The 23,297-nt window shown below is 41.1% G+C and overlaps 1 protein-coding gene across 1 annotated transcript in view; it reads right to left on the bottom strand.

The window, feature by feature from the left end:
* FAT2 (FAT atypical cadherin 2) overlaps positions 1-19,793 on the bottom strand; it is a 109,766-nt gene extending 89,973 nt beyond the window's left edge. The window contains exons 1-2 of the mRNA XM_054976362.1: positions 16,529-19,793; positions 15,563-15,877 (exon numbers count right to left, since the gene is read on the bottom strand). Coding sequence (XP_054832337.1) covers positions 15,563-15,877; positions 16,529-19,793 — 3,580 coding nt within the window. The remainder of the gene's footprint in view (positions 1-15,562; positions 15,878-16,528) is intronic.
* Between the last annotated feature and the right edge of the window lie 3,504 nt (positions 19,794-23,297).

Genomic DNA, 23,297 nt, shown 5'->3' on the forward strand with positions numbered 1-23,297 from the left:
TACCTGAATAAATTAAAACGGGATTTACAACCTGACTCTTTCGGCTACAATTCTCCCACCCACCCCCTTATGAATTTGGTTATAAAAGTCTCTGTAAAGAACTGATTGAATCCATATGCCCATGAAGGTCTGACTCACAAACGTTTATGCTGGAATAAACTTTATTAGTCTTTAAGATGTCTCTTGATTTCTGTTCCACTCTGTGAGAGAGAAGGAGAAATGCCCTTGCACCGCAAACCCTGGTCTGACTGCTGGCAAGTTCATACCCCAACAATTGGAGAGACAGTGCCAGAAAGAACCTAAAGCAGAAGGGTTAGTAGACAGGAAGGCAAACTGTCAGGAAAGGAAGCACACAGTAGTAGTGCTGTTACCCTAATTGGGGTGGGTGGGGGGTGTCTCCTGGTGTGTTGGGGGAATTAGCGTACAAAGAGAAGCGGCGATGGGGGGAAATTAGCGAGATTCTTCCACCAGTGTATATGAGGAGCATTCCTCTAGAGAACTCTTGAATAAACAGGTGGATGTTCAACAGGAAGAGTTTTTATTTATGGAACAATAAAGAGAAATTGTATAAAATACACATCACACACACAGAGCTAACTAGAAAATAGGGAGGAAATGGGAGATAGAGATTTGAGGAGTGGGTGATATTTACCAGTCTATGAGGAGGATGCCCATGAGATAACAGCTTTGAGCGACAAGCACTTCACGCCAGGAAGGAGAAGGGAGAGGGCTCAGATGTCTCTGAGGGCGTGCAAGTGGATCCAAATTATAACGTGAATTGTATAAATGTATAATGCAGCTCAATTATAATGTAAAACATACTCTGGGGTACGATTGTGTGTCTCTGCCCCAAAACAATAATTTAATGTTTGGACCGGAGGCAAAACAATAAAATTGAGAGAGTCTGGCTAGTGCCTTCCTAGGAGGAACTAAAGATGAGGAAAATGATTGATGACTCATGATGGCTGGACAGGTAGGGCTTATCAGATCCCTGAATAACCCAGATGGGGAGGGTAGATAAGGGAAGATCGGCAGAGTGTGAGATTAATTCAGTATGTCACTTCTGGGGTGTACCTGGAAGTGACATGGGGCAGCTCTAGAAATCACTAGAAACTCAATAGTTTAAGTTTCCAGCAATTCCTAGAGCTACCATTGTCACTTCCAGGTTGTACCTGTTAGCAATGGGGTGAAGTCAGCAAAATTGCCAACATCACATATTGCCCCATGTTCTCCTGAACCCTCCTGCCCTCCTGAACCCTCCCACTGGCTGCCATGCCTATCTCTGACCCTTTTAATAGAGGATTAATGTGTGGATAACTGAAACTTTGCATGGCACGGAGGTAAATAACATAACCTGGTAGAGGCTTAATGGAATGTTATTTATTTATTAAAGGGACTGGACCTTCTTTCTCCAGGCTTGTTGGCAAACTTATAACAAGCCCTTTGAGGCCACTGTTAAAATGTTACCATTCTCTACTCCTTTAAGCTTAGGAAAAACATGGACTTTTGGTAATAGAATGTACATATGAAAAATTAGATATTTTAAAGAACTGTTTGTCGATTTCCCACACTGAGAAAGAGGGATAATAAAAAGATGATGATCTGCGGCAGGGGTGGTTTCTGTACATGTTTGGTTCATGTCTCTAATTCCTAACTCCCCAAATAGGCAAATCCAAGAATGCAAACCTGGTGACAAAAGACAGATTAAATTTTGGAACAACCCAAGCATGCATAAACTTGCTGCAGAAGTGAAGGTTAGAAACCCAAAGTTTTTAGTTTCTCAAAAGTATTCAGTCCAGTGTCCACTGAGTGCATTTGTGTCTTTAAGCATCTAAATCTTTGCCAACAGATGTAACATAGAGCCTTCAAGTTTCACAAGACTGCACATTTAACCCTCATGCAGCCGTACCTTTTAAAACTATTACTATGTATTTTTCTGTCATTCTCCCTTTCTTCTTCTACTCTTTCCTGTCATCTTTTCTTCCTTGTTAAAAAAAATGTAAAAGAAGTACATCAGGTTACTTGCCACTGGCATGACCTATCTTTAAATCACAAGCGAAATCCAGTTTGGGGTCATACGCTGTCAAATGAGGACAGATGTTTTAACTACTCTTTACAATTAACACTAGAGAGCCTATGATATTAAAATAGGCAATACCTGGTATTCATTATCCAAATCAGTGAGAGCACAATATATAAAAAGGTGAGCTATATGAGTCAAGATTGGGGTCTTTAATCAATCAATAAAAGGATGCAGAGGGAGCAAGGAAGTGTACAGAAAATGCTGTCCCTCTTAAAACATAAAACTGAAGTTAATGGCCAATGTTGCTCCTTTTCTTTCTTACAGACAAGCAGATAAACAAGCATAATTTCTTAATCTGTTTTTTCAAGAGGGAAAGGCCCAATGCCTAATTAGTAAAAAGGATGTGTTGGCAGGATTCAGCTTGAAGGGAAGCCTAGCAAAAGTAATTCATTTCACATTACATTAGCTTCTGTGTGTAATTTTATAAGGTTTGCAGTAACAAATGTTAGCACTGTGCTCAAACCCTCTTTACCTAACACAGACATCCAGTGTATACTGCCTCTATTCTCTGCAAAGAGTTGGAATCAACTCCACCTCGAGAGAAGAAAATGGTGATAGCAGAGACAAGACTCTGGAACAGAGGTGAATCGGATATACCTGACCAGGGATATAAGAGTAAAAAAATCAAGGATATTAAAAATGCCAGTGACTCAGTGAAGGCAGAAATTTTGGTTGGCATGACCAATTTGCTGGGACTCTAAATTAGATACTTTGATGGAAAGATTAGAGGAAGTAGAAGCTACAGCATTAGAAGCCTTTGATTTAGTGACCGCTAATAAAGGTTGTTAGCTATGATGGGGGAGGGGAAAGCCTTTTGACTCTGAAATGTGAAAATTCTGTTATAAAGAATAAATTAACAGAGATACAGAACAGAAATGTAATAATATCCGAGTATGTGGAATGGAGGAGACTGTGGGAAAAGATAATTTACCTGAGTTTATGGCTGAACGGTTACTTCTTTGCTACCAGAAACACTGATAGCTGCAACGGATTTTGAACGTGTGCACAGAGGTATTGGCCTCAAAGGCTCCATAAATAAAAATTCAAAGCCTCAAGATATTATTATCAGCTTTCATCGCTTTACATTAAAAGAAGCGGTTGTCCATGGTCTTAAAGGAAAAGAGCAAGAATCTCATAATGGCACCCCTCTGCAAATCTTACAAGACTTGGCTCATGAGACCTTAAGGCAATGTTGGGAATTACACTGTTTTACTGATATTTTAAAAGAAAAGAGAGTTAAGTTTAAATGGGGTTTCCATTTTGTGTTGATTGTCCATCAAGAGTAGAAAACATTTATAGCTTCAAACACTAAGGAAATGCTGAGTATATTTGAGAGTCTAAAGCTGTCCCCTCCTCCCATCATACCTCTGTGTAACGGTGAAGAATAGTAGATAATAATGACCAAGTTAAAGAGGAAAGCAGAAAGAAGGCAGGAAGAATGGTTAATTAGTAAGGCAAGGAAAAAGCCAAAAACTGGCCTCAACAAATCACAAGACATGGATAGACTGCTCCAAAGTAAATCAAAGTGAAAACAACGGCCTCTGCTTATTTGGAAATACATTTTTCTCTTCTTTTTGTCCCAATGAATTGATGATCACCCTATGTAGTAAAACATAGTATGCTACATTTTTCTATGCAACTCTATAATTGTCTTGGTTTTCCCTTTTTCTTTTCAAAGTAGAATAATTTATAAATGAATTCATAAGAGAAATATTTGGTTTCAGTTTAACAATTTAATATATCCCCCTGGTTTTCTCTTTATTATATGGGCTTCCAGGGGATTAGATTTCTTTTTATTATTTTTGGACTAATAAGGTGATGCAATAGATGATAAGTCTCCCCCCACCCGGAACACACAGACTGAAGAAATTAACATCCCTGTTTTCACAGGGGTAGGCTGACATCTCCCCTCTCCCAGATTAAGTGCCCCTTTTTCTTTTGGTCTAGCCTCATTTTTAATTGCAGGTGGCAGCAAGCCCTCTTGCTACTTCATAGCAGTGTAAGAAGGCATCTACTAATGTCACTTGAGTATTCAGTTTTTGTGTTATAGGGTTTTTTTGTCTTTGGTGCATTCAAAGATTGATTGTAAGTGGAAAAGGATTTTGAGAGACCCTAATGGTAGATTTATCTTTGTGGAAGGTACACTTGGAACTTCCCAACTAGTTACCCTCATATCATTATATTTTCCAAATAAGGGCGACCTAGAATTTGCTGGTAAGGTTTTTAGGAAACTAGAAAGATTTTCCTCCTCTATAAAAAATTAAATAACCCCCCCCCTTTTTTGTGATGGCCAGGGATTTGATAAAAAGTGAAAGTGACATTCACACCCGCATTACGTAAGATAATTGAACAGTTTGGTTTATGTGAATCATGGGCAGAACTACATCCATTTGATAACTCTCATTCTTTTTACTCCCCTGTATATGAAACTTTCTCACGATTGGATGGGATTCTTGTATCTAAGGAGGCTTTACATTGGATTCACAGAATGTCAATTGGAATAATAAAAATTAAAAATCATGCTCCTGTTACAGCAATTATTGATGTGAAACAAACCAGCACAAAGTATTATTGTAAGTAAGCAGAATCTTAAAATAACAATGGAAAGATATTTTCAAGAAAATTAAGATGCCTCTATTTCATTCACTCTTTGTTGGGAAGTAATGAAAGAGGTGGTGAGGGGATCACACATGCAGAATTTAACAATATTTAAAAAATAAGGAAAAAAATTAATAATATGAAAGCTGAAATTGGTAGGTTAATGGAAATATATAAAAGATTGGGATACCCTCTAAATAAAACAAGCTTAGAACAAAAAAAAGAGGAATTAAATTTATTAAATATTAATAGAACAACATTGAAATTATGGTACACTAAGCAAAGGTATTACAAATTTGAAGAGAAGAGTTCTAAGCTATTAGCTAATAAAATCAAGATAGCCAAGCAAAGGATACTGATTATGGCTGTTAAAAATTCCAAGGGGGACTTGATTAATAAACCAAAAGAGATTTTGGAATCTTTTGTGGAGTTTTATAATAATCTTTATGGGGGAATCAGATCTAATTTTCAGCGATGAATAATTATTGTCTCTCAATGAACATATCACAGCTGGAACAAAGGATCAGGGACTTGTTAAATAGTAGTATAACCTTAGAAGAGATTTGTTTCATTCTAAAAAATGGAATTTAGAATTAACAGTAATAGCTCTAGATCTTTATAACGCCCATTGGCTTTATAAAGTCCATTGGCTCAGTCCATTGGAATTACTTTAAAAAGTAATTTAAAAAGGTATATTTTTAAAAATTTGGAAATAAATTTAATAATCCCATTTTGGCTATTCATCATATACTGCTAAAATAACAATAAATGTGTTTCTGGTTCAATAAATATTAATTACAGTACTAAACAGGATGCCCTCTTTCCCCATTGATTTTTATATTAGCTTTGGAGCCATTAGCTATAAACTGAGATCTAATCAAGATATTAGAGGAGTTAAATGTGGAAAAAAAGAACATCTGCTAACAATGTATGTGGATGATATGTTGCTATCCCTTACTAATTTGTCAGAAGCTATACAACCTTTAAAGGAAGAACTTTCAAAGTTCAATCAAATTTCTGGCCTCAGGGTAAACTTTACAAAATCTAATATGCTATGCCGTAACGTTCACCCTACAATTCAGTTAAAAGCCTCTCATACTTTAAATATTACATTAGTATATAAAAGTTTTAGATATCTTGGAATATCTATTCCAAAAAACTTAAATAAAATGTATCAATATAACTGTAAAACACTGTGGAGACAGATAACAATTGATCTAATTAAATCAGCAAAGCAGAAAACAGCTGTTACCACTCGAGTGGCAATGATTAATATGTCTTTTCATCTAAAATTATCTTTTTTATTCTATGTGCTTCCTCTCCATATCTCGGACAAGATTTTGAAGGACTGGCAATTAAAATAAGATCAATTTATGTTTAATTCTAAAAAACCAAGAATGACAAAACTTCTACAGTATCACTCTATTCAAGAAGGAGGGTGGGGCATTCTGAACATTTACTTATATTATGATGCATATCAATTGAGAAACCTAATCCCTTATTTATCCCCTTCTAATCAAGTAAACTGGTTAGAGTTAGAGAGTTTTAAATTTAAAGAGGTATCAGATTATTTATTATTTGATAATGCTTTGTGTAAAAAATTAAAGTTGAATCCACTGTCAACACTCCATAGCCCTTTTATGGCAGGGATCTCCCCACTGACCCCCATTTTGTACCACCCAAAATTTATATCAGTTAAAAGTTATGGTTCATGGTGCACAGACTCTTTTCTCAATCAAATAACCATAATTAATTCAAAATATAGATTGGGAAGAGGGGAAATTAATTACTAAAATATATAGGATTTTATTAAATCAGGGACAAATTTCAATACAGATTAAAAAAAATTGGGATGCAGCATTGAATATTAAATTTTATGACAACTGGAAATGAATATTTCAACGATTTCCCTATAAATCCATTTCAAGAGGTTTACAAGACCATGCATTAAAGGCAGAATTTGACCCAAGTTAAGATAGCCCACTTAATAAAAATAGAGAATAAAAATTGCTGAAGAGGATGTGGCGTATTAGGTACATTCTTACATATGTGGTGGTCCTGTCCAGTTATAGCAAATCTTTGGAAATCAGTATTTATAGAGATTGTTAAAATAACCTGGGAACAAAAAAAACTGACTGTTGAATTAGCACTGCTCAATTTATTTACTATTGAGAACTCTCAATGTAAATAAAAAACTTATTAATTTTCTTTTAGTTGCAGCTAGGATACTTATTGCCCAAGTGCTGGAAAAACGCTAAAGAGATTTTCTTGGATAAGTGTCGTGCTAATTTAAGAAATATAGCAACACTAGAAAAATTAACACATAAGATTAGATTAATTCAGGGGAGAAAAAAGAAAGATAATTTTAAAATAATCTGGAATGGTTTCATAATTTATTTAATGGAATTTCCAAAATGTAGTTCTTTTAAAACGTTCTTTAATTGGATGAAAACCTTTATCTGAAATTTGACTAAGGTACTGAATAGTTATATTACAGGATATTATTATTCAGAAATGGATTTAATGAATGTATGTTAAATTATAGCCAAACTGAATGGAAGCTCCCCCTCCTTTCCCCTTTTATTGTCCTTTCCTTATGTTTTGTTTTATCTTCTTGTTGTTATGTAAAAATATAAAACAATAATAAAAACTTAAAAATCAAGAGGAAGCATCAAGGTGACCCAATATGGAGCTCACCTGGCATGTAAATGAGATTTCAGCAAGATAAATTCATCTAGTGGATCTTGTTAATGTCATAGTTCTTAACAAGGCTAATTTAAACTCCTCATAGCCATCGATTTAAAAGTTAAAATTGTAGTCAAAGAGCTGGTGCTTTTGGCAAATTCCAGGGGAACCAAGCCAGCAAGATAGAAGTGTCCTCGTCGTTTCTCCATGTCTGCCAGGGCTTTTAGTGAATGTCTTTGAGACCCACTCTCAGGTCTTTGTTAGGATTACCATATGCCTGTTAGAGATGAGAGATTTCCCACCCACAGCAAGCCTAGCCTGCTGGCAGTCCAATGGCCAATGGGAGAAAGGATTTAAAAAAAAAATCATTATCAGTGATGATGTGCTGTCATTTCCAGAGAGATTTGCAGCCTTCTCTAGAATCATCAAAAACTCTATGATTTTACCACAGAGTTTCTGGCAATTCCTAGAGACGTGTGATACCATGCCTGGGATTTCCCTAGAAGTGATGTCACACTGTTGCTGACAGCCACCTCTCCATGTCCCTGACTTACCTGGTGTCCAGTGTCCAAGGCTCAGCCCCCAGACACACCTAGAGACAGGGATGGGAGACAGCCAGGAGCCGGCAACTCAGCCATCCTCGCTGATGCCAGGGAGGCCTGCCGCACGGAGGGACAGAGCAAGGCCGCCGCCACTGCCACCATGAGCATCAGTGGGACAGGGGAAGGAGGCCACACCAGGACCCAGGCAGCCATGGGCCGCCCCACAGCTAGGCTGTGCCTCAGGAACAGACTCTGGCTCCAGCTATGGGGACCCACTCACCGCAACAGCAAGAAGGATAGAGATGCCAAAGCTGCAGTGAGTCCGATGGGCAGGTGGAAGCTGGCCAGCTCCACCCTCCAATGGGATGCTAGGAGCACAAACGGGGTGAGAGAGGGCAGCCAGCCCAGGAAAGAGCATGGGGGCTGACGCCACTGCCTGTCAAGCCCAAAGGAATGGGCTTCCACAGGGATAGGACAGGGCTGGGAGGATAGGGCAGGTGCCCCTCCCAGAGGCCCCCATATAAGGGCGAGAGAAGAGAAAGACAAGGTGGGAGTTGAGGAGCAGTTGGAGGTGAGCGAGCGAGTTGTTGACAGCATGAGAAGGAGAGAGAGAGAGAGAGAGAGAGAGAGAGAGAGAGAGGTAGAGGGAAAGGAAGATGCTTAATATGGAAGGGAGTCCAAGAGAAGGCAAGAGGCAAATAAGGCAGAGGAATGGATGAGAGGGTGCGAGGGTGAGGTATACCCCCCTCTGGCCATGGACTCGACGCCGGCGTCAAGCTTACCGGCTGCCTCTCAGAAGCCCTCGTCAGGCACCAAGGTGCCTCGTGCAGTGGCGCCCCAACCTAGGTGGGGTGGGACCGCCCGGCAGCAGCCCTTGTCAGGCGCTAAGGCACCCCATGCAACAGTGCCCCAACAGAAGCAGGGCACAACTGCCCACCAGTAGCCCTCGTCAGGTGCTAAGGTGCTTCGTGCAGTGGTGACCAAACCAAGGTGGGGTGAGACTGCGTGTCAGAGGTCCTCCAGAAGCGTTAGGGTGCCAAGTGCAGCTGCGCCTGGGCGAAGACCTGACACTTGATCTTCTATTAGTTGCCAGTCTGAGCCTGGCACTTTACACATAGTCTATGCCTTGCAACCCTAGTTCTTGTCCAGTAATACCATAACTTCTTTATTCTTAGCATAATCAATTTTATATAACTCTGACCTTGGGGAAAATTGGACAGTGGGTGGAATGCATGACCTAACAGTACTCCAGTAATTAGGAGCACATTCACTCTTTACATGTGGCCTGACCAGTTTGCAGGCAGCCCAAACTCCTTCTGACTTGGCATGCATTTTGCTTGAAATGAAGGCACGCTCCAGAATAGCCTGTGGCAACTTTTACAAAGGATTCCAGGATGTGCTATAATTTCATGTAGGGCTCATTGTCCCAATTCCACTTATATGAAATAAGAATGTCTCCCAGAGTTTCTGTTTTAAACTAGAGATGTTATCTTTCTTGATGGGCCCTTAAATGGCCTGGATCTTGGTAGGTGCCCAACCATGGAGAAATTTGTGCTGAAATCTATACATTCTCACATAGTGTTGGTTCACACATGCAGGGGAACTGAGGTTAGAGAATCAACTTTAACACTGTTATGGAGGATCACATTTTGAAGCCCATCTTACCAGCACAGCAAGCAATGAAATGGGATAATCTTTCTCTGATACACTAGTTTTTTATTGCATGGACCTTTGTATGTGAAAGAACATTCAAAGGTGAAATCCACTGCCTGCAGTCCTCAAGTGGTGTTGTTCATTTTATCTTTCTCTGCCACCACATTATCACCTCATATTTATTACCTGAAATCAATATGGAACATCTGTCTTCTCCCTCATGTCAGCCACAGCCACAAACTCAAAACTGATGGGCTATCCCAATATACCCCAATTCATATCCTTCATACAGTCATACTGCCAGTATAACATCACTTATTTTATCCACATTGGGCATTGCTTGAAGCCTGTAACATTGCATCACATAGAGTAGTACCACCTTGTGGGGCTGGCCCAGTACCAGATCCAGAATACCATTTTTGGGATGTTGTTTACATTCAACACTAATAGGATTTTAACAACCTGGAAAGATCAATTTCCTAAGCCAGCGATGACAAGAGGCATAGTGGAGGCAAAAGACTGAAACAGACTTAAGTGTAAACCTCCTTTGTGAAAACTGAGAAAAACAAAGCATGTGATAAATACAGCTCAAGTCGCAAAGCATGAGGAATTTAGTGGATGTTGATAGTTTCTTGCTGCACTGGATATGTTAGAAGCCCAGGTTTCCAAAAGAGAATTTCTTGACAGTGCTGCTCCTGTTGCTCAAGCTTGTAACCAAGGACCCTACTTAAGCACACTGCAATACATTGATAATTGTTATCTTAAGTAGATGAATTATCTAATTAAAATAGTACAAAAAGAATCACACAAGAAGAGCCCTGTTGGATCAGGCCAGGGGTCCATCTAGTCCAGCATCCTGCCTCACACACTGGCCAGCAAGTTACCCTGGAGGGTCAACAACAGGGCATAGAAGCCAAGGTCTTCCCCTAATGTTGCCTCCTTACCTTAGATGGACTTTTACCACCATGTGAAACATTGAGATGCAGACATAGAAAGATAATAAACAGTGGAAGAGTGAATTGCTGGCATGAGTGTAATATGAAAGCAGGGCTCTAGCTAGAAACTTTATGCTGAGGAGTCATAAGAGTATACAGACGGGAGGGGTCTGAGAAGTCTAAACAGAAAAAACTACATATAAGTAACCTACATACATTCTTCAAGTCGTTTAATTTATGGATTTTAATTGGACTCCACTTTAAGTGCCAAATGCTAGGTAGGTTGCATGTTGTAGCATGGCCACTGGACTGATATTCTGTTTACAACAGAGAGGTTACATCTGTACAATGTGGCATTACTAAACCATTTTTTACACTTTGCAGACAAACCACAAGCTCATTAGTGGCAGCAATAATGATGTGGAAGGTAAGTGAAAAGCTTCTAAACAGTTGGGAGAATTACAGTAATGTAGAAATAGAAATGTGTGATGATCTTGAATTCCTTTACAAGTGGAGCATCTGAGAAGAGCTCAGGTATTCAATTAATTGCAGGGGTTACAGGAGAGAGAGAAGGAAGATGCCCAGGGGTCACTGTTATACTAGAGAACATCCATCCAGTTTATTCAGAGTGTATTTGGGAACTTTGTCTCATTTTGTTAGAGATTTCATAATGTTTACAGTCTATAAAATGGTTAGCATTTGTATAAGAGATCAAGAAAGTCATGGACAGAACAAAATCCAAGATAAAAAAAAACCCTTTTGTGTTTTAGTTAAGGTTATCAACAGGCCTAGAGACTAACGTCTTGCCCCTTTAATAGAAGCTTAATGAGTGGAAATGGGCTGGTGAAGCCTTTCATAGTATGAAGGGTAAATTACATCTCCCAGGAAATAATATTCATTAAACCTATATTAAATGAACAAGGTGATTTTCTCCATGTCTGCTCCTAAATGTATGGGTCTATGAAGCTAATATCTCTGCAGTATGATATACCATTCGTAATCTAGGGAAAAGAAATTTGCTCCTTGTCCATTTAAGTAATATACCACTTAAGAGATATTGCAGCATATAATACTGTGAGGTAGGATTCAAAACTGCATTAGGAAAGGTTGTTGTTGTTCGGATATAGCTATTAATCAGCACCTTCATTACTAAAACTACAGATTCTAGATTTACGCATGTCGGCAGATCATTCCATAGATGGGTAATAGCGAAAAAAGGAATTCTGCACAATGTCAGAATTCTCTTTTTCTGTTTGCAGTCCTGGCACCCAGAGCCAGATCAAATTTAGATGTTTCTACCTGATGTTTCTGTTGTGAGATGTGGAGGGATTTAAGATAGCCTGAATACTATGCCACCTCAGCTCTCTGGCCTTCTGCAGTGAAGTAGTTCTTTTTTCTGTGGTGAGAGGGCCTGGGCTTTAGTCCTGCCAAATCATCATCTCTTATCAGTCCTTTAGCCCTAGCCTCAGATTATGGGAGAGAAGAACTCAGGGATTTGAGTATGGTTAATCTTTGGCAGAAGCAGAGAGGGATGTTTAAAACAGCCCTGGAGCAACATGAGCCAAGTGGCCTCCATGATGCTGACAGCACTCTAGGGTCTGGCTTAGGGCTATGGAGATGATGTGCAAGCCTACACTAAAGGTGAGCATAGACTGGGAAAACTCCATGGACCACTGGCCCATAGTCCATCAATTTTCACAGACCACAGACCACGAACTCTCCATGGACCAGCCCTGTTCATGGACCAGTTTGTTGGTCCATGGTCTGTCACTTCCTGCAGCCCTGGCTCTGCTCCCTTCATGCCCAGAGAGCCCAAACTTGCAGAGAATCTTCAGCAGCCTCTCCTCTAGCCACCCTCCAAGTTTGGTCAAGATTGCATTTCGGACATCTGAGTTAAAAAACCCCCAAAGTGGCCACCACCAAGAAACTTCCAGTAGATACTGGAGTTGCAAATGCCAATTGACTTGCATTGGCTAGCAGCACCAAAAAGTTGCAATGAGGCAAAATCAAACAGAAAAGGATGGGGGAAGAACCCCCTCACTCATCACACAGACACCTTCCCAGCTGTTGCGTAGGGAATTCATTCTTGTTCCTTGCTCGCATAGAGAAGAATGGGAGCTCTCTGGTTGGCAGGTAGAGCTGCCTATCAAGGTTTTGAGGGCTAAGATTGGTGTTGCCATGGCTGCAGAACATCCACCCCTTCATTGCCTAGGAAATTTATTCTTTCTCCTTGCTCACATAGAGCAGAATGTGTTGCCAAGTAGGCCCCCTCTCCTGCTTTAAGGCCTGCCATGAACTGTGTTAAAGTTTCCCGCATTGCTGTTTTACTGCTACACAAAGATTGCCCTGCACGTGTGTGCTCTGATACATGTGTCAGTTTCCTGCCTGCTTGTTAATTGCCTTGCTGCTGCAATAGACTGTGCTGGTTTCCTGACACCATGCCTGGATAACTGCACAAAGGACTCTCTTCCTGGGCAACCCTACCCAGACCTGTACCTGGACCTCCCAGTGTGTGTTTGGACTTTGTTACAAGTGTGCCCCGTGCCTGCATTACCATCTGTCACGGACCGTGCCTGTTCCCTTCTATGGACTGTGTTTTACGTGCTGTTCCCCCTGCCTCCATGGAAGCCTGCCTCATCTGGGCCCAAGCCACTGCTAGCAGCCGGGCGCCTGCCGGGGAAACCTCCAGCGAGCCTGGCTAGGTGCTCCCTGGTCAGTTCCCACCTGGATCCTCCCGCGGGCCGGTCCCCGAGCTTGCCCTCGCTACTGGGCAACCTGCAAACCAGCCTCCGCCATGCCCTGCCGGCAACCATGTTCTTAGGCAGCCAGAAGACTGAGGGAAGAAGCCTGCTTTGGGAAGCCATTTCGGCGAAGCGGACACACCACGTCCGCAGCGAGAGTACCTCGCCCTGCTCTGCATATCTTAGGAGCCGCCCCGGAGAAGAAGCTAAGTGCCGACCATCCCAAGCACTTAGAGAATGCATCTCAAAGAAACCTCCGCATTCCAGAGCTGATGACATCAGGACAAGCCCTGTCCGCTGGAACATCCATTCAGCCCACTCGGATTTCCCCCTCCCTCTTTTGTCCCCTCTTCCTGAGGTGTCACTTATCACAATCAGATTCCTAAAGTGGCCCATCTAAGCCATTCAGTAACCCATTAGAGCCTTTGTTTCAATCTATGAGAACCACCAAGTACAGCACCAGCCCCAGGGTACGTTTTGGGGTATTTAAGCTGGTCTCTCAGACCGCATGGGGCTCGTGCCATCCTATCCTGTTCCCAGCCAGGTGCGTGCCATTCCTATCCAGACCCCCTTGCTGTCTGTCCGTGGATCCATTGCTGGCATTGGACCACCTCGCTGTTGTGTCTCTGCTCCGCTTCAGGATTGTGAGTATTTTCCTTATCATCGTTGGGTACCTGCAAATGCGACCGTCTCTATATTTCCTACTCTGCATTTCCTAGTCCTTGTATGCCCTCTTGTGTGTATGTGCAAGTTCAGGCTTACACCACACTATTAGTAAATACACGTGTTTATTGAACCTATTTGTAGTCTGCCTCTTTGTCACTAGAGTGTCTGGAATTGGGACCTCCGTAAATGTTGGTTAAGATCCGCGCTAATTTTAGTTCCAGGCTGCTAAGCTAATTTCCCCATTATAAAAAGCAGTTCTGGTAACAAATGGGAGCTTTCTGGTTGGCAGGCAGAGCTGCCTATCAAGGTTTTGAGGGCTAAGATTGGTGTTGCCATGGCTGTTGCCTAGGGAATTAATTATATCTTTTTGCTTGCATAGAGAAGAATAGGAGCTGTCTGGTTGGCAGGCTGAGCTGCCTATCTACATTTTGAGGGCTAAGATTGGTGTTGCCATGGCTGCAGAACGTCCATCCCTCTGTTGCCTAGGGAATTCATTCTTGCTCCTTGCTCCATAGAGCAGAATGGGAACACTTTGGTTGGCTATCAAGGTTTTGAGGGATAAGATTGGCTGCAGAACATCCACCCCTCCCTTGCAGAATGAGAGCTCTCTGGTTGGTAGGCAGAGCTGCCTATCAAGGTTTTGAGGGCTAAGATTGGCTGCAGAACATCCACCTCTCTGTTGCCTAGGGAATTCATTCTTGCTCCTTGCTCGATATTGTCAACACAGTCCAGGCCTAGCTGAGTGGACCCTTTCATGTTGCCAGCACAGCAGTGGCCACATGGTTCAGCTTGCTTCTAGCTACCAATGGCCATCCAGGGCAGCAGCCCACCAGGAGGTTTTGAAGAACCAGTCTGTCCCTGTTCTTTGGCAATGAAAAGGCATTCTGCCCATGCTTAGAGGCAGACCTACTTTCACAGAAGCAAACTGCAGCAAGATAACTGCAATGAATGATTAAAAACAGTACCAGGCTGAGTGAGACTGTGTGATCACTCCTTCCTCCCTCCCTCTATCGTTGCCCGACCTATTTCTGAGGCAGAAAAGGCAACAAAAATTAGTATAAATCTGAGTCATATTTTCTCCTCTGTTCTCTTGTCACGTTGGTAACATTAGAGAGGAGAGAAACAAACAAACAAAAAACAAGTAGTAAAGGAGGAAAAAAATGATGGAACAGGACAAAACAACATTGAACTTAGTCATCAAGGGTTAATGGACTCAGCATAAGATTTCCTGAGAGTTTCCTCTCCCCCATTGCTTTCTAACAGCCTGAAGTTTGTATTCACATCCTGATCTCCTTTGCCAATGAGGAATTGTGATATCATAGCATGGAAGGATTCATATTGTTAATTTTATGTTTTCCTGTGCTTCCCTCCTTCACCTGTTAGAAACTGTAAAGTCAAAATAGGAAAGAATTTGCACTTTTTTTTGTTTTTGACATTGCAATTACTTTCTTATGAACAAAGATTAAATTTTGAAATTCAGACTTCAGAAATAGTAGGCACCAAAGGCCAGACAGCATTCTGTATAACACCATATGTGAGGCAGGAAAGGTTTAAATAACAAACACAGAATCTGCATTTATTCGAGCAAAACTAGCTGCCTTGAGCAGGATTGTAGAAGCAGGCATAAAAATGTCCCAAATAAATAAAAAAATTTCTTACCGGTGACAGGATTAATGGCAAAGTATCCTTGATGGTTTCCACTTATGATGTGGAAGGTCAGCTTCCCTTGAGAACTAAAATCTGGGTCCGTTGCTTCAATCTGAAGGATGGGGGTGTTGGGTGGTGAATTCTCCATGGCAGAAGAATAGAAGATAGGACTGGACATCAGGGGTGGGTTGTCATTTATATCAGTGACTTCTATGTAAATTTCAGCCACAGAAGACAGAGGGACAGATCCTTGATCAATAGCTAGCACTGTAAGCCAATAACGATAGCTGAATTCTCTGTCTAATGGTCTGGTGGTAAAGATAGTACCTAAGGGAAATACAAAAAGTTCTATGGATTCCAAAAAATAAAGAGAGATTCATACACAATACTTCCCTTTAAAAAGTAAGTTGGTTTCTTTTCCTTCAGAGACAAAGTAGCCAATGAAAATATACACGTTGTTTTCATCATCTCTAAACATCATGAAGAAATCTTTTAGCTGTCCGTGTCATATAATTTGCATTCACCACTTCTGTTATCAACAGGCCATATAACAGGGTCTTTAAATTTTGTTTTTGTTCCATATTAATAAAAAATATGAGTTTGAAACTTTACAACTTTTTAAATGACTAATTGGTACAACAAACCAGACAATTTCTCACTCAATTTCTCTCTAGCTTTAATCTAAACAGAAAATGCCATCTCATAAAAAGAGGAGAATATGAAAATCCAAAGTGTCTCTTTGAGAATGTTGGATTGTATTAGCTTTTGGCTGTTTGATTCTTGAGGCATGCATTCAAGCACTTTTGGTTCTCTACTAGGGTATAATTCACTGCAGGGAAGCAAGATCCACTCCATGCTACAGGAATTATGAATAATTTATAAAGAGAGGTGGAACAAGAAAATTCTGGCAAATAAAAATTTCAGACACCAGTGTCATTTGATCCATGCATCCTACACCCTCCAGCACCCCATTATTACCTGTGTCCCTTTCAATATCGAAGAAAGCCAAGGCTGTTCCATCTCTGATGAAATACTGGATTTGTCCATCTTTCCCTTTATCGCCATCTTGAGCTGTTACACTCATCACAGAAGTCCCCTCTGGGCTGTTTTCTTTGACCCACCCTTCATACACAAAAGAATCAAAGCGAGGAGGATGCAGATTTTCATTGGAATCCAAAACTTCAATCTCAATGTAGCAGAGAGATGAGAGAGAAAGGGGCTTCCCACCATCACTGATCTTTACAGACAGATTGTAAGAGTCATGCTTCTCATAGTCAAGCTCTTTTTCCAACTGCAGAACCCCTGTTAATTCATTTAGATGAAATGTATTCTCACCATCACTGAACAGACTGTACTTCAGCTCTCCCCCTGAGCCGGTATCTGCATCAAAGCCTCCCAGGAAGAGCAACGTAGTCCCAAGAGGCAAGTCTTCTGGGACCTTTACTTTGTTCAAAACTGGGATGCAACGTGGAGAATTGTCATTTACATCTTCCAAAGAAATAACTAGATCAGCAATTGCAAATAGCTGGTGGCCTTTTGGGGGTTGGTCTCTAGCCTCAATTTTTAATACATAGTAAGGCCACACTTCTCTGTCAAGGGGTGCAGTGACTACCACTTCTCCAGTGATACTATTGATGGCAAATTTATCAATGGGTGCTAAAAAGGAATATTTTATCTTCCCATTGTCATTTGTATCCACATCATCAGCTTTCACCACTGCTATCGTTGTGCCTGTTTTTATGTCTTCTGGTACTGTAACCAAGTACGTATCCTGCAAAAATTTAGGAGTGTTATCATTTGTATCCAGAACATTCACTGCTAGCAGCTTCCATGATGACTTCTGTGGAATGCCAAGGTCGTACACTGTAATGTTAAGTACATAGAAGCTTGTTCTTTCATGGTCTAAAGGAGAGGAAACTCGGAGGAAACCTGTTTCTGTGTCAATGTAAAAGCAGCTATCATCATTTCCATCAGATATTACATAGACCATCTTTCCATTAAAGCCAGTATCACTGTCTATAGCTGTCAAGTGAGCAATGGTTGAATTGACAGTGATTGTTTCCATGATATCAATAGATCGTGGAAAAGTATCTTCAAACTTTGGTGCATGATGGTTTATGAGGTGTACATTCAAGGAAGTGTCATCACTGAGGTGTTGTTCTGAAGACTGAGAATCCATAGAATGGATTATGGTCTTAGCCAGTTCCTTCAGCACACCAGTTTCCTCGCACTGAATGTGTACTGGGGTGTCCTGGTCGACTACAGTGATATTTACAAATGTTGGGACAGCATAGTTATCTCCATCAGTAGCAGTAATTTTGAGAGAATAAAAATCTGGTAGTCCAGCATGGAGATCTGTGAGAGCAGCTCTAAGGAAAATCACCCCAGAAATAGGGTCCAGTTCAAAAAGCTTTTCCTCATTTCCAGACATAATTTCATACTTTATGTGTTGTAGCTCATCTATATCAATGGCTGACATGGTGGCCACAGAGTGTCCAACAGGCAAATCCCAGGGAATACTTCCATTGCAGTTGACCTTCTCAAATTCTGGCAGATTATCATTCACGTTACTCAGAATGAGAGAAACATAGACCTCTGTCTGATGGCGAAAAGGAGACCCCCAGTCTGATGCCCAGACACGTAGATGGTACCACCTCTGCATTAGCTCATAATCCATTAATTTAGAGACAGAGATGACACCTGAAAATGGGTCAATGACAAATGGAACAGCTCTCTTGTTGGCTATGGTGTATGTGACAAAACCATTCTCCCCAGAATCAGTATCTGTGGCCTTCACTGATAGGACACTGGTGCCAGTAGGCAGATTTTCTTCAAAGCTGCTGTGGTATGAAGATTGGGTGAAACTTGGAGCATGATTGTTGCAGTCAATAATGTAAACAGAAATTGTTACAGAGGCTGAACTGTGACTAGTAGTAACCTCAAGATCAAAGTGGGGCTGTTCCTGGAAATCTATTTGTCTGGCTGTAGTTATCAGGCCTGTTTGAGGGTTGATTTTGAAGTTTTTGCTGTCAGAAGTAGGTTTTAAAATGTATTTTAGATTTGGGAGAATAGGAATGGTTTTAACCATAGCAACATGAGTTCCAGGAGGTGAGAATTCACTGAGTTGGACTTGGTATGCATCTTTTTCAAATCTGACAGAGGTATATTTTAAAGGTGGTATTTGAACAACTATGGTTTGAGAAAAAACAGGTGGTTTGTTTTTGTCCTTGGCCTTCAGACTGAGATTGAAACCATGTGGGTAGTCATGCCAATTGATCTCTTTGGCTGACACGATCATGAATTCATTGCTTCCCACATATGATCTGATAGATCTGAAATTCTTTTTTGGGTCTCCATCCACAATTTCAACAGAATCTATCCCAGCTTCTGACCCATCAGCTTCCACACTCAAAGTAGCATACAGAAGGTCTTCAGTAGAATGAGATGCCTTCACCATCACTGATGTAATAACAGGAGGCTTCCTGATAGATGGTTCTACCTGGATTGTAAGATCAGCCAAGTTTCCAAAGCCTTTTCCCTCCGAGATTTTCCTCATTCTGTCCACAGCCAGGACCTGTAATTGGTGTTTCCCTCTGTGGGTAGCATTCAGTTTTGCTGCAGTCATTACTACTCCACTGGTGGGATGAATCGTAAACAACTGTGACCTTGTATTTAATGCATAGTAGAACAGTGCATTCTGGCCCACATCGGCATCTGTGGCGCTGACTACAGTGATGATGGTTTTTAGGGGTGTGTCATCTTGGATGGTTACCTTATAAGAGGGGGGAGAGAACAGTGGCTTCAAGTCATTTCTGTCAAGAATGTTGATCAGGACTTTGGCCCAAGCCTCATAAGCAAAGGTTTTCTCAGTGGCTTGGATTATTAGCACGTACTTGTCTTTGATCTCCCTATTCAGTTGGGCTGTATTACCACTTCTGGTTCTAATCCTCAAAAAGCAGAAATCTCCAACAATATGTTCCTCTGCTTTAAACAGACTACTAGTGTCCCCAGAAGCTATTCTGTATTTGATGTTCCATGCTGGGTCAGTGATATAAATGCCCATTTTGACATAGCTCTCCACGTAGGTCTTGGGGGCTGCATTTTCGTAGATTGTGGTGTTGTATAGAGGATATGTAAAGTGCAAAAGAGATGCGTTGTCTTTTTCTAAATTCCCTTCACAAGCCAAAAAGGTCATTAGGCACAGTGCAAACCTCACTGAAGTCCTCCTTGTAATGATTTCCATTGCAGGTCCTAAATGGAGGAAAACAAAGAAGAGTATGACAGCAGGTATAGAAACCAGGTGTATGGAACTCAAACTATTTATGAAACAAATGTAAAAAACAGAAGTAAGACCTCATTGGCCATAAATAGGTGTAGATTTCTCAGAGATCATCTTTTATCATCCCAGTATTTGCAATTCTGTCTAAATAGAGTAGCAACGCAGCCTGGCAAACTTCATCATGTTGCGCCTGAATTATTGAAACCAGGCATGCATGTACTCAGATGCTTTGTCTGCCTACTTTCTCTGCCAGTGTATCTGAATTACAACTACAGGCTACTCATTCTTTTTTCTGATTCTTTTTCTGTCATCACCCTAATGCAGACAGAATGACTGACAACAGTTAGACCTAACCATGGATCGTGGTCCTACAGTGCAGTCCTAAGGAAAATTACACCCTTCTAATGACAATGGCCTGAAAAGGGTGAAACTCTGCCTCATATTGCACTGTCAGCCAGTTAAAACCTCAAACATACGGTGAAACTCTTGTTTACCTTACTGAGTCCAGCCCTGTTCCCAGGGGGAGTGTATAGACATACCAGCAAATCCTGCTTGTCACCTTACAAGCAGGGAGGTTGAAATGGTGGGAAAACTGCTGTACCTATGTTTAGTTTGATGCTGAATCATGGGTAAGGCAAGCAATGGTTTGCTATCCCATTTGAAATGATAATTTCTAAGTTGAGTTTATTTCAGTACAAAATAACAACTTTAAAAGAAACAAAAATATCTGCCATCATATTCAAGCACTCAACATGCATTTGACAGTAAAGGTAGTTGTCTAATTACTTTAACCAGCTGCTTCCATATTTCACATGCTGTTACACAACATTTTGCTACATTACAGATTGTTTCTTTACTAGAATCTAAAAAGAGGACAGAAGTGTAGAACTGCTCCAGTCTTCCTGAGAAGTTTACTAAAATTGGTGTAATATATTGGTTACGTACGTCATTTTAATAAGGATTTGACTGCATATAACATAAAAATACGTGATCAACTGTCTCTACCTGTTTTGATCTAGCATATTTATTTTGACTTCAGTGTAGGAAATATACCACATTAATTTTATGTCTCAATACCAGCAAATTTGTGGAACAAAATATTTGATTAGAACAAAAATATGCAAGACCTAAAATATCAAATCTGTGCTTAACAAACTAGACAACAAGCCTGTGGCACCTGCTAGTAAATACTAACAGAAGCAGAAAAGTAATGCAATATAAGCAGTTGACACCTCAACAATTAGGGCATTATGTATTTATAGTCAAGTTTTCACTACATTTCAGACTTCTGGAAAATTAATTTTTTCCCTTTTTTGGTCTTAATCTTACAGATTACTATCAGACACTAGACTAACAATGGGTCCGAGTACTTTTTTGACAAGGGCAAACTCTGTTGGGAAGGGGAAACGTGCAGATATCTACTTTCCAAAAAGGCTGAGGGCAAGGCATTAATGAGTGCCAGAATAAAAATTCTCTGGTACTTGGGAATCTCTAGAACACTGAGGTAATCTGCTGAAGAAATTTTTTAGTATGATGTACTGCAACAAAGTAGCACTGTGTCCAGGCCCTATTGGATTGGAGGGCCAAATCTCACATCCATCGTTTAATTATTTCTTTGGCTTTCTGAAGGTCTATAAACAACAGGGTTGGAGGAAAGAAGCCATTAGCCATACTCTTGCAGTTTTCCTTCAACAGTTCTCAGACAGATTGAGCAATAGTTATCTGTAAGAACAAGGGAAATTAATCCCAGAAAGTTACAATTTAGTCTTAATCAATAGGTGGTAATTTGGATCCACATAACCATAATTCCATATTCCGGTACAGTTCTGGTATTCAGGTGCAACAAGTGGAGACCCACAAGGACCTGCAGCGGTATCTCATTTTCCTCTCCACCACCATGTCCTCTTTCTCTTTCCTGCCCCCCATAGCCTCTCCCCCTTTTCCTGCTTCCTTCTCTCCTTCTTACCCACCTTTGTCTGCCCTAGGGTTATCAGTCCCCTGGTGGGGACGGGGGATCCGCAGCTCCCACCCTCCACCCCCCACTTACCTGGCTGGTGGGGGCAGGGGGAAGCATGGGAATGGGACTTCCAGGCAGTGTGACAACATCACTTCGTGGAAGTGACATCATTGCACTGCCCCAAGAGTGCTCCTGTGCTTTGCAGCAGGCCAATTTGGTGCCCAAATTGTCCCATTGTGAAGTATGTATGAGCCTGTGCCTGTGCAATGACATCACTTCCCAGAAGTGACATCATTGCATGCGCAGTGAAGACAAGGTAACTGCCCACCCCTTTCCCACCGAGAGAATACAGGGACCTGGCAACTCTAGTTTGCCCCCCTGTTATCACCCTTCCCCCTTTCCCTCTCTTGGCAGCCTCTGCCCTATAGCTCTGTTGCATGGCACCCTATGGATATGTTGCATGGTGCCGGTTGAGCCAGGCCCAGTTGTAAGCTGGGGAACTGGCAGGACTTGTGGGGGTCAAACTCCAGCTGCCACAATATCCTTAAAAAGGGGGGACACAAACTTTTATTAACTAGATGGTTGCATGTAGTTTTGTTTCCCTAAAGGGCTTTTATTTGTGACCCTAATAATAAGGTTCTTGATAATGAAGTGATTAAAAAACCCTTTCCCACAGCTATTATTGACTGGACAGACAGCACACACATAGAACAGAACAAAAACCACAGATTTATGTACAAGAAATAAATTGAAGAAATGGTTAAAGACATAGTGTGGAATGAATAGTAAGAGCAAACATACAACTGACTTTTACTCTACTTTCCAGAGGTTATACTTTTCCCCCACTGGGAGTTAACTGGTTGAACCTGAGCCTAAGTTCAGACACAGAGGAGGAAATTATTGCTCTTTCCCCAGACAGGGCTTCTCAGCATTCAAGATTCATTTGAACCTCTTTAACCACAGCTGACAGGCTTCTGTTCAAGAACTAGGCTGCTCTCAGGGAACTCGGCCTCAGTACCAGAAAAGTTAGATTTTGGACATTTACAGAGTGCTTATTTAATTCCTTAAACCAAGGTTTCTATCCTGCTGTGACCTAAAATCCTAACTAAAAAGTCTAAAATAAATGCCTAATTGAATTTATGACCTTATTCAAGGCTAAGAGCTCTGTCCAAAGGAAAATGTAACAAACCTCTGAGATGGCTCACCCCTCTTCCATCAAGTGGAGGTCCAGGGACTCTGATTAGCTGACCATTCTCTAGAGCTTACTCAAGGGCAGACTCCCCAGTATTGGTTCAGAGCCCCAGAGAACAGGTGGAAATTTGCCGTTGATTGCCACACTCACAGGTACACAACTGTGGCAAGGCTAGAGAAGGAAGATCTCTTATTAAAGTTGATAATAATCCTCATTGTATTTATATAAGGAAAAGTGAATGATCTTTCAATTGCATTCTGGGATGAACAGAAAAAATATTTAGACATTTTTTAGGTTTAATGAACGATGCCTATATTTC

The sequence above is a fragment of the Eublepharis macularius genome, chromosome 4 (genome assembly GCF_028583425.1).
Source record: "Eublepharis macularius isolate TG4126 chromosome 4, MPM_Emac_v1.0, whole genome shotgun sequence".
In the NCBI taxonomy this organism is placed as follows: domain Eukaryota; kingdom Metazoa; phylum Chordata; class Lepidosauria; order Squamata; family Eublepharidae; genus Eublepharis; species Eublepharis macularius.